The 12,500-nt window shown below is 44.7% G+C and overlaps 2 protein-coding genes across 3 annotated transcripts in view; both read left to right on the plus strand.

Annotated features, from left to right (window-relative positions):
* LOC121534260 (zinc finger protein 501) overlaps nt 1-12,500 on the plus strand; it is a 644,805-nt gene that overhangs the window by 503,481 nt on the left and 128,824 nt on the right. The gene's annotated exons all lie outside the window — the stretch shown is intronic.
* The window catches only part of LOC121553934 (beta-1,3-N-acetylglucosaminyltransferase lunatic fringe), a 23,681-nt gene continuing 11,497 nt past the window's right edge, over nt 317-12,500 (plus strand). The window contains exon 1 of the mRNA XM_041867326.2: nt 317-904. Coding sequence (XP_041723260.2) covers nt 470-904 — 435 coding nt within the window. The 5' untranslated portion in view covers nt 317-469. The remainder of the gene's footprint in view (nt 905-12,500) is intronic.

Below are 12,500 nucleotides of genomic sequence, written 5' to 3' on the forward strand. Positions count from 1 at the left end.
AATGTATTAGTTAATTTACATTTTCATAGTAAACTTATTTTGGACAAATTATTATGCATAAAATGATAGTTGATACAAATGTATTATAATCATTTGCTGTAGAGAACTGATGCTGTAGTTTTAGTTATATTTTGATTGACAACCGGCCCGCCTCTTGCTCCCCGGTCACGCCCAGACAGAGTGCGCTCAAAGCGTCTAGTGGCTGGAGAGGTGACTAGTCCCGCCTACAGGCGTGGCTTTCTTCTCTGGTAGCTCGGGTAAGAACTAACAGTAGGTTCGAATGGAATAGTCCAGTAATCTAGAGAGAGAGAGAGAGTGAGGCAAACCAGGATGAACAGTCAAATGTCTCCCTATTCTGTCAGTTTTGTCGCAGTGGAATAGACTTGCACTTTCATTGTCAATGTTTGCACTGCTCACCATTGTATGGGATTATCAACGATCTATTTTAGATTTGTAAATTTTTAGCAAGATGTCAAAAGGCGTCTGGAGAAAATGCGCCCTCTCCCCGGCTGGAGGAGCCTCGTTCACCTGTCTCGTGATGATGTTTCTTCTTGTCGCTGTTAACAAACACCGGGGGAGTCAAGTGGAGGACGTTTCCACCGAGAGAGAGTTCGGGACTCGCTCCCTGCAGAGTTTAAACAGCATGGGTAATAATGACAAAACCGAGGACCAGGTCGGGGAGAAATGTCAGGCGGCACAGGTGAAGGGTTTCTCGGTGTACTTCAGTGAGTTGAGCCGGGGGAAGCGGGCGGTGGAGCACAGAGCGGTGAAGGCTAGTGATCCTACACCGGTGGAGGAGCTCAGTCCGGCGGATGTGTTCATAGCGGTGAAAACCACCAGGAAATACCACCACAACAGGCTGGACATACTGCTGGACACGTGGATCTCCAGAAACATGCTACAGGTAATGGGGAAAACTTTACACTTCCAGGAATTAGGTGCCCTGCTCAAGGGCAAATCAATAGATGGTCCTCTGTAGCTCAGCTGGTAGAGCACGGCGCTTGTAACGCCAAGGTAGTGGGTTCGATCCCCGGGACCACCCATACACAAAAATGTATGCACGCATGACTGTAAGTCGCTTTGGATAAAAGCGTCTGCTAAATGGCATATTATTATTCACCTAGTCGGCTCTGGGGTTCGAACCAGCGAACGTTCGATTCTTAACCGCTAGACTAGCCTATTGGACACATTACTATTGTGGTAGTTTGTGAAATTGTATTACCAATGCATCTAAATATGCAACAGGTAATAGGACAAATACTATTCTATTCTTACAGGAAAACAGACGAAACACTAGTTTGAATAATGACACAGTGGTAAACACACATAGAAGTTTGTGACATTAGATTACCAATGCATCTAAAGGCTGCACGAGGCAACATAACATGTAGTAGTTGCTAGGCTACAGGGATAATTAGGCTAAACTGTAACTATAGTGGAGCCTCAACTAAAGCGTGAGTACTAACATTTGTATTTTCTTACTAGCACTGACTTTGCTGATAGCTGCTTTATTGAGGAAAGTTTTACTTACTGTGACTGTGATATGTGTTTGTCCTAGCCTACCTATATCTACCTTAGGATGAGAACTTTAACAACTTTAAGTTGCTCTGGATGACTCAAATCGAAATGTAATTAGAACAATATAGTGTAGCCTAAAGTGTTAGTGAGGCTACCAATGCATCTGGATTCAACAGAAGGTTTCATGGTGGATGTTCCCAAACCCTCCTCTCTCTGACCTCCCCCTTCAGTGTGTGTGTGTGTGTGTGTGTCTGTGTGTGTGTGTGTGTGTGTGGTAGCCTGGTACAAACCGTGAAAACACGATTAGTTCCGCCGGCTCACTTTCATTGCCTCCGCGCTCTGACCAAAGCACGAAGCGCAAGACAGTCAGACGTAAACCCGTAAATTTAAACTGGAGCCAGAGCCGTGCAAGATTACTCCTGGTAGGCAGAACTGAGGACATAGGAGAAGGAATGAAAACGGAGAAGAGCTCTCTTTCACAGTCTCTTTCTATCTCCCTTTATTTCTCACCCTCTGTCTCTCTCACTCTCTTTCTCTCTCTCTCTCTCTCTCTCTCTCTCTCTCTCTCTCTCTCTCTCTCTCTCACCCTCTTTCTCTCTCTCTGGCTCTCTCATTCTCTTTCTCTGTCTCTCTCACCCTCTTTCTCTTTCTCCCTCTCTCTCTCACCCTCTTTCTCTCTCTCACCCTCTTTCTCTCTCTCTCTCTCTCTCTCCATTTTTTCTCCCCTTGCTTGTGTATGTCAGAAAACAAAATGAACTGAAATCAGAAAGAATAGTCATCATCATCATAATAATCATCATCTTTCTTTTAAAATGGATATACATAAAATACTATATAATGTCATCATAGGGCTGAACTATCAACAACAGACTGGTAGGATTATGGTCTAATAGAGAATACTATATAATGTCATCATAGGGCTGAACTATCTACAACAGACTGGTAGGATTATGGTCTAATAGAGAATACTATATAATGTCATCATAGGGCTGAACTATCTACAACAGACTGGTAGGATTATGGTCTAATAGAGAATACTATATAATGTCATCATAGGGCTGAACTATCTACAACAGACTGGTAGGATTATGGTCTAATAGAGAATACTATATAATGTCATCATAGGGCTGAACTATCTACAACAGACTGGTAGGATTATGGTCTAATAGAGAATACTATACGCTGAGTGTACAAAACATTAAGCGCACCGTCCTAATATTGAGTTGCACCACCCCCTTTTGCCCTCAGTTCGTCAGGGCATGGACTCCACAAGGTGTCGAAAGCATTCCACAGGGATGCTGGCCCATGTTCCCACAGTTGTGTCAAGTTGGCTCCTTTTGGGTGGTGGACCATTCTTGATACACACGGGAAACTGTTGAGCGTGAAAAACCCAGCAGCGTTGCAGTTCTTTACACAAACTGGTGAGCATGGCACCTACTACCATACCCATTTGAACCCCCATTCAAAGGCACTTAAATATTTTGTCTTACCCATTCACCCTCTGAATGACACACATACACAATTGATTTCACAATTGTTTCAAGGCTTAAAAATCCTTCTTTAACCTGCCTCATCCCCTTCATCTACACTGATTGAAGTGGATTTAACAAGTGACATCAATAAGGGATCATAGCTTTCACCTGGATTCACCTGGTCAGTCTATGTCATGGAAAGACCAGGTGTTCTTAATGTTCTGTACACTCAGTGTATATCTCCACTCATTGTTGGAGAGAGTAGCTAGTTACCTATAGCCTGTAGAGAGAGTAGTTGTAGAGAGAGTAGCTAGCTACCTGTAGCCTGTAGTGAGAGTAACTACCTGTAGAGAGAGTAGCTACCTGTAGAGAGAGTAGCTAGCTACCTGTAGCCTGTAGAGAGAGTAGCTAGCTACCTGTAGCCTGTAGAGAGAGTAGCTAGCTACCTGTAGCCTGTAGAGAGAGTAACTACCTGTAACCTGTAGCCTGTAGAGAGAGTAACTAGCTACCTGTAGCCTGTAGAGAGAGTAGAGTAGAGCATGGCGTTTGCAACGCCAGGGTTGTGGGTTCGATTCCCACGGGGGGCCAGTATGAAAAATATATATATATATATAATAATAATGTATGCACGTCTGCTAAATGACTAAAATGTAAATGTAAAAGAAGGTTCTCTGGTCAGATGAGACTAAAATTGAGCTTTTTGGCCATCAAGGAAAACGCTATGTCTGGAGCAAACCCAACACCTCTCATATTCCCGAGAACACCATCCCCACAGTGAAGCATGGTGATGGCAGCATCATGCTGTGGGGATGTTTTTCATCGGCAGGGACTGGGAAACTGGTCAGAATTGAAGGAATGATGGATGGCGCTAAATACAGGGAAATTCTTGAGGGAAACCTGTTTCAGTCTACAGAGATTTGAGACTGGGACCGAGGTTCACCTTCCAGCAGGACAATGACCCTAAGCATACTGCTAAAGCAATACTTGAATGGTTTAAGGGGAAACATTGAAATGTCTTCGAATGGCCTAGTCAAATCCCAGACTTCAATCCAATTGAGAATCTGTGGTATGACTTAAAGATTGCTGTACGAACCCATCCAACTTGAAGGAGCTGGAGCAGTTTTGCCTTGAAGAATGGGCAAAAATCCCAGTGGCTAGATGTGCCAAGCTTATAGAGACATACCCCTAGAGACTTTTTTGTCTTATTTCTTGTTTGTTTCACAATTTTTTTGTATTTTGCATCTTCAAAGTGGTAGGCATGTTGTGTAAATCAAATGATACAAACCCCCCAAAAAATCCATTTTAATTCCAGGTTGCAAGGCAACAAAATAGGAAAAATGCCAAGGGGCGTGTATACTTTCGCAAGCCACTGTATCCAGGGTTTCTGGTTAGGGTAGGTTGGGTTGGTAAGCCACTGTATCCAGGGTTTCTGGTTAGGGTAGGTTGGGTTGGTAAGCCACTGTATCCAGGGTTTCTGGTTAGGGTAGGTTGGGTTGGTAAGCCACTGTATCCAGGGTTTCTGGTTAGGGTAGGTTGGGTTGGTAAGCCACTGTATCCAGGGTTTCTGGTTAGGGTAGGTTGGGTTGGTAAGCCACTGTATCCAGGGTTTCTGGTTAGGGTAGGTTGGGTTGGTAAGCCACTGTATCCAGGGTTTCTGGTTAGGGTAGGTTGGGTTGGTAAGCCACTGTATCCAGGGTTTCTGGTTAGGTTGGGTTGGTAAGCCACTGTATCCAGGGTTTCTGGTTAGGGTAGGTTGGGTTGGTAAGCCACTGTATCCAGGGTTTCTGGTTAGGGTAGGTTGGGTTGGTAAGCCACTGTAACCAGGGTTTCTGGTTAGGGTAGGTTGGGTTGGTAAGCCACTGTATCCAGGGTTTCTGGTTAGGGTAGGTTGGGTTGGTAAGCCACTGTATCCAGGGTTTCTGGTTAGGGTAGGTTGGGTTGGTAAGCCACTGTATCCAGAGTTTCTGGTTAGGGTAGGTTGGGTTGGTAAGCCACTGTATCCAGGGTTTCTGGTTAGGGTAGGTTGGGTTGGTAAGCCACTGTATCCAGGGTTTCTGGTTAGGGTAGGTTGGGTTGGTAAGCCACTGTATCCAGGGTTTCTGGTTAGGGTAGGTTGGGTTGGTAAGCCACTGTATCCAGGGTTTCTGGTTAGGGTAGGTTGGGTTGGTAAGCCACTGTATCCAGGGTTTCTGGTTAGGGTAGGTTGGGTTGGTAAGCCACTGTATCCAGGGTTTCTGGTTAGGGTAGGTTGGGTTGGTAAGCCACTGTATCCAGGGTTTCTGGTTAGGGTAGGTTGGGTTGGTAAGCCACTGTATCCAGGGTTTCTGGTTAGGGTAGGTTGGGTTGGTAAGCCACTGTATCCAGGATTTCTGGTTAGGGTAGGTTGGGTTGGTAAGCCACTACTTTTGACAAGAGCCCTATGGGCTATATGCCATTTGGGAGTCAGACTAAAAACCATCAAACACACACACACACACACACACTAGACACTAGACACTAGACACTAGTCTGTGTTGATATGGAAACAGAGCAACAAGCTCTCACGGTCTCACTGCAGAATCGGACGTCTGTTCATAAACATCACATTTCAAAGGTTAAGTTTAGGCATTCATTCCGAATGGTTAAGTTAAGGTTTGGGATGATGGGTGAAAATAAAAAACTAGTGACTACTACTGGGATTGAACACGAGACCCTCGGAGCCAGAGCTCACGGCCTACACCTAAATGTGCCAGTTCATGCAAGACTGGGCAAATGTCTGCATACTTCATCTGCAGAAACACTGGGGAAGTGCTTGGGCTCTCCTCCAAGAGAGAAGTTTGTCCGGCTCAGTAAAGCCTCAAACATAAATTGTCTTCAACAGTGAAATGGGCTACTTCTACAGTGAGGGGAAAAAAAGTATTTGATCCCCTGCTGATTTTGTACGTTTGCTCACTGACAAAGAAAAGATCAGTCTATAATTTTAATGGTAGGTTTATTTGAACGGTGAGAGACAGAATAACAACCAAAAAATCCAGAAAAACACATGTGAAAATTGATTTGCATTTTAATGAGGGAAATAAGTATTTGAACCCCTCTCAATCAGAAAGATTTCTGGCTCCCGTGTCTTTTATACAGGTAACGAGCTGAGATTAGGAGCACACTCTTAAAGGGAGTGCTCCTAATCTCAGTTTGTTACCTGTATAAAAGACACCTGTCCACAGAAGCAATCAATCAATCAGATTCCAAACTCTCCACCCTGGCCAAGACCAAAGAGCTCTCCAAGGATGTCAGGGACAAGATTGTAGACCTACACAAGGCTGGAATGGGCTACAAGACCATCGCCAAGCAGCTTGGTGAGAAGGTGACAACAGTTGGTGCGATTATTCGCAAATGGAAGAAACACAAAATAACTGTCAATCTCCCTTGGCCTGGGGCTCCATGCAAGATCTCACCTCGTGGAATTGCAATGATCATGAGAACGGTGAGGAATCAGCCCAGAACTACACGGGAGGATCTTGTCAATGATCTCAAGGCAGCTGGGACCATAGTCACCAAGAAAACAATTGGTAACACACTATGCCGTGAAGGACTGAAATCCTGCAGCGCCCGCAAGGTCCCCCTGCTCAAGAAAGCACATATACATGCCCGTCTGAAGTTTGCCGATGAACATCTGAATGATTCAGAGGAGAACTGGGTGAAAGTGTTGTGGTCAGATGAGACCAAAATGGAGCTCTTTGGCATCAACTCAACTCGCCGTGTTTGGAGGAGGAGGAATGCTGCCTATGACCCCAAGAACACCATCCCCACCGTCAAACATGGAGGTGGAAACATTATGCTTTGGGGGTGTTTTTCTGCTAAGGGGACAGGACAACTTCACCACATCAAAGGGACGATGGACAGGGCCATGTACCATCAAATCTTGGGTGAGAACCTCCTTCCCTCAGCCAGGGCATTGAAAATGGGTCGTGGATGGGTATTCCAGCATGACAAGGACCCAAAACACACGGCCAAGGCAACAAAGGAGTGGCTCAAGAAGAAGCACATTAAGGTCCTGGAGTGGCCTAGCCAGTCTCCAGACCTTAATCCCATAGAAAATCTGTGGAGGGAGCTGAAGGTTCGAGTTGTCAAATGTCAGCCTCGAAACCTTAATGACTTGGAGAAGATCTGCAAAGAGTAGTGGGACAAAATCCCTCATGAGATGTGTGCAAACCTGGTGGCCAACTACAAGGAACGTCTGACCTCTGTGATTGCCAACAAGGGTTTTGCCACCAAGTACTAAGTCATGTTTTGCAGAGGGGTCAAATACGTATTTCCCTCATTAAAATGCAAATCAATTTATAAAATTTTTGACATGCGTATTTCTGGATTTTTTTGTTGTTATTCTGTCTCTCACTGTTCAAATAAACCTACCATTAAAATTATAGACTGATCATGTCTTTGTCAGTGGGCAAACGTACAAAATCAGCAGGGGATCAAATACTTTTTTCCCTCACTGTATGTGAATTCATGAGGAGAAGGAACACCTCAAACTGTTGTTGGAAAATAAAACTTGTTAGAAAATAATTTTCAAATAAGTTGAAACATAGCCTATAGATAATTAGCAGGCAGCGCGTGTTAACTGTCCTGTTGCGTAACAAATCACATTTTGGAACAGTGAGTGCATTCTGACATCACGTTCATAAAACAACTCACGCGTGAAAAGGTTCAAGCTCGAATACAGTACAAGTTAGCATTTCCTGCGGTGCAGGAAAATTCTAAGCAACAAAAGAGTGATCAAATTAAGATCCAACCTGTATTTATTGTGATTCGATACCGCAATTTTATTGTGATTTGATGTTCCAAACACATTGCTCACTATATGTCTGCTGCAGAGAGACAAGAGAGCGTGAGAAAATGAATTTTGATCAGTCATGGAAATAAAAATGCTGAAAACATGTTGGCTCACTATTTTAAAAGAAGATGGAGAACAAGCTATAGGATGAAAAATACTAGCATTTTGGTGCAGGTACAGCCAACTAGCGCTAACCAACGCTACCTAGCAAAAAATAGAAAAACCATACTTGGAGTCAAAGTATCGATATAATATCGTCCAAAAATAATATTGCAATATGTAACTGTATCAATTTGTCCCCATCACTATCCACCATTCCTTTCCATATTGCCTTAGCAAACGTTTTATTTTTTAATGTTATTTTTTTAATAGTCATTTAGCAGACGCTCTTATCCAGAGCGACTTACAGTTAGTGAGTGCATACATTATTTGTATTTTTCATACTGGCCCCCGTGGGAATCGAACACACAACCCTGGCATTGAAAACGCCATGCTCTACCAACTGAGCTACATCCCAGCCGTTCCCTCCCCTCCCCTGGACCAATTGGGCGCCGCCCCATGGGTCACGAGCCTGGATTCGAACCAGGATCTCTAGTGGCACAGCTAGCACTGTGATGCAGTGCCTTAGACCACTGCGCCACTCGGGAGAGTACTTGATGATAATAACTTGATGATAATAGCGTTGCACCTAGTGACGCCCTGCTTACCTGGATGGACGTCTAAATTGGCAGTGGGTCTGAAGCGACCTGGCTGAACAGAGAGAGGAAAGCACTGGGTTTACCCATGTCTGGGTTGACTCAGGTGTGTGTTTGTGTGCTATGTCTGCTCTCATGCTCAGGTGTGTGTTACACTCCTGCCCCGCTCTGCCCTGCCCCGCCCCGCCCCGCCCTGCCCCGCCCCGCCCCACCCCTATAGGCTACTGTAAGACTGCTGAGTAAGGGAATACCTAAACACACACACCCTGGGAACTCTCTCTCTTTCTGGTGGGAAGTGAAGAGGTGTGTGATGTTTAAGAGAGTAAACACACAGACACACACCCTGGTAGAGATAACCTTGACAATATGTTGCCTCAGAGGTAGTTGTGATGTCACCAGGAGAATTTAGCTACTTGGTTGTTATAGTGGTTGGTTGTTATATATGTGTATATATATGTTATATTATAAAACGTTTCTCCTTTTCTCCCTTGACACTCTCTCTCTGTCTCTCTCTCTCTCTTTGTCTCTCTTTGTCTCTCTCTGTCTCTCTCTCTCTCTGTCTCTCTCTCTCTCTCTCTCTGTCTCTCTTTGTCTCTCTCTTTGTCTCTCTCTTTGTCTCTCTGTGTCTCTAATTTGCGGGTATTGGCCTAATTCTGCTCTGCATGCATTATTTGGTGTTTTACGTTGTACACTGAGGATATTTTTGCAGAATTCTGCATGCAGAGTCTCAATTTGGTGTTTGTCCCATTTTGTGAATTCTTAGTTGGTGAGCCGACCCCAGACCTCACAACCATAAAGGGCAATGGGTTGTATAACTGATCCAAGTATTTTTTGTCAGATCATAATTGGGATGTCGAATTTCATGTTCCCTTTGATGGCATAGAAGGCCCTTCTTGCCTTGTCTCAGATCGTTCACAGCTTTGTGGAAGTTACCTGTGGTGCTGATGTTTAGGCCTAGGTAGGTATAGTTTTTTGTGTGCTCTAGGACAAGTGTCTAGATGGAATTTGTATTTGTGGTCCTGGCAACTGGAACTTTTTTGGAACACAATTATTTTTGTCTTACTGAGATTTACTGTCAGGGCCCAGGTCTGACAGAATCTGTGCAGAAGATCTAGGTGCTGCTGTAGGCCCTCCTTGGTTGGTGACAGAAGCACCAGATCGTCAGCAAACAGAAGACATTTGACTTCAGATTCTAGTAGGGTGAGGCCCGGGTGCTGCAGACTGTTCTAGTGCCCTCGCCAATTCGTTGATATATATGTTGAAGATGGTGGGGCTTAAGCTAAATCCCTGTCTCACCCCACAGCCCTGTGGAAAGAAATGTGTTTTTTTGCCAATTTCTACCACACTTGTTGTTTGTGTACATGGATTTTGTAATCTCTCTTTTTCTCTCTCTATCTCTCTCTCTCTGTCACTCTCTGTCTCTCTCTCTCTCTCACACACACTCTCTCTCTGTCTCTCTGTCTCTCTGTCTCTCTCTCTCTCTCTCTCTCTCTCTCTACCCTGAATGAGACAATGTGTAGTTTCCTCTGTGGGGTCTTAACCATGACACACACAGGCTGGTTTTCCTCTGGAGTGTTTAAGAGCACACAGATGGACAGGGCTGACGAGATCACACAGCTGGAGAGAACGACTGGACTACTGACACACACTGATACACACACACACAAGGACACATACACAAATACATGGTTTCTGATTGAGGAGAAATAACTGTCAAATCAGTGGTTATAGGAGAGACAGAGTCAGTGGTTATAGGGAGAGACAGAGTCAGTGGTTATAGAGAGAGACAGAGTCAGTGGTTATAGGGAGAGACAGAGTCAGTGGTTATAGGGAGAGAGACAGAGTCAGTGGTTATAGGAGAGACAGAGTCAGTGGTTATAGGAGAGACATAGTCAGTGGTTATAGGAGAGACAGAGTCAGTGGTTATAGGGAGAGAGACAGAGTCAGTGGTTATAGGGAGAGAGACAGAGTCAGTGGTTATAGGGAGAGAGACAGTCAGTGGTTATAGGGAGAGAGACAGAGTCAGTGGTTATAGGGAGAGAGACAGAGTCAGTGGTTATAGGGAGAGACAGTCAGTGGTTATAGAGAGAGACAGAGTCAGTGGTTATAGAGAGAGACAGAGTCAGTGGTTATAGGGAGAGACAGAATCAGTGGTTATAGAGAGAGACAGAGTCAGTGGTTATAGGGAGAGAGACAGAGTCAGTGGTTATATAGAGAGACAGAGTCAGTGGTTATAGAGAGAGAGACAAAGTCAGTGGTTATAGAGAGAGACAGAGTCAGTGGTTATAGGGAGAGACAGAATCAGTGGTTATAGAGAGAGACAGAGTCAGTGGTTATAGGGAGAGAGACAGAGTCAGTGGTTATAGAGAGAGACAGAGTCAGTGGTTATAGGGAGAGACAGAGTCAGTGGTTATAGAGAGAGACAGAGTCAGTGGTTATAGGGAGAGAGACAGAGTCAGTGGTTATAGGGAGAGACAGAGTCAGTGGTTATAGGGAGAGACAGAGTCAGTGGTTATAGGGAGAGACAGAGTCAGTGGTTATAGGGAGAGACAGAGTCAGTGGTTATAGGGAGAGAGACAGAGTCAGTGGTTATAGGAGAGACAGAGTCAGTGGTTATAGGGAGAGAGACAGAGTCAGTGGTTATAGGGAGAGACAGAGTCAGTGGTTATAGAGAGAGACAGAGTCAGTGGTTATAGAGAGAGACAGAGTCAGTGGTTATAGGGAGAGACAGAATCAGTGGTTATAGAGAGAGACAGAGTCAGTGGTTATAGGGAGAGAGACAGAGTCAGTGGTTATAGAGAGAGACAGAGTCAGTGGTTATAGAGAGAGACAGAGTCAGTGGTTATAGGGAGAGACAGAGTCAGTGGTTATAGGGAGAGACAGAATCAGTGGTTATAGAGAGAGACAGAGTCAGTGGTTATAGGGAGAGACAGAATCAGTGGTTATAGAGAGAGACAGAGTCAGTGGTTATAGGGAGAGAGACAGAGTCAGTGGTTATAGAGAGAGACAGAGTCAGTGGTTATAGAGAGAGAGACAAAGTCAGTGGTTATAGAGAGAGACAGAGTCAGTGGTTATAGGGAGAGAGACAGAGTCAGTGGTTATAGGGAGAGAGACATAGACAGTGGTTATAGGGAGAGAGACAGAGTCAGTGGTTATAGAGAGAGACAGAGTCAGTGGTTATATAGAGAGAGACAGAGTCAGTGGTTATAGAGAGAGACAGAGTCAGTGGTTATAGGGAGAGACAGAATCAGTGGTTATAGAGAGAGACAGAGTCAGTGGTTATAGGGAGAGACAGAGTCAGTGGTTATAGGGAGAGACAGAGTCAGTGGTTATAGGGAGAGAGACAGAGTCAGTGGTTATAGAGAGAGACAGAGTCAGTGGTTATAGGGAGAGAGACAGAGTCAGTGGTTATAGAGAGAGACAGAGTCAGTGGTTATATAGAGAGAGACAGAGTCAGTGGTTATAGAGAGAGACAGAGTCAGTGGTTATAGAGAGAGACAGAGTCAGTGGTTATAGGGAGAGAGACAGAGTCAGTGGTTATAGAGAGAGACAGAGTCAGTGGTTATAGAGAGAGAGACAAAGTCAGTGGTTATAGAGAGAGACAGAGTCAGTGGTTATAGGGAGAGAGACAGAGTCAGTGGTTATAGGGAGAGACAGAATCAGTGGTTATAGGGAGAGACAGAGTCAGTGGTTATAGGGAGAGACAGAGTCAGTGGTTATAGGGAGAGAGACAGAGTCAGTGGTTATAGGAGAGACAGAGTCAGTGGTTATAGGGAGAGAGACAGAGTCAGTGGTTATAGGGAGAGAGACAGAGTCAGTGGTTATAGGGAGAGACAGAGTCAGTGGTTATAGAGAGAGACAGAATCAGTGGTTATAGAGAGAGACAGAGTCAGTGGTTATAGGGAGAGAGACAGAGTCAGTGGTTATAGAGAGAGACAGAGTCAGTGGTTATAGAGAGACAAAGTCAGTGGTTATAGAGAGAGACAGAATCAGTGGTTATAGAGA

This window comes from Coregonus clupeaformis, chromosome 38 (genome assembly GCF_020615455.1).
Source record: "Coregonus clupeaformis isolate EN_2021a chromosome 38, ASM2061545v1, whole genome shotgun sequence".
NCBI lineage: Eukaryota > Metazoa > Chordata > Actinopteri > Salmoniformes > Salmonidae > Coregonus > Coregonus clupeaformis.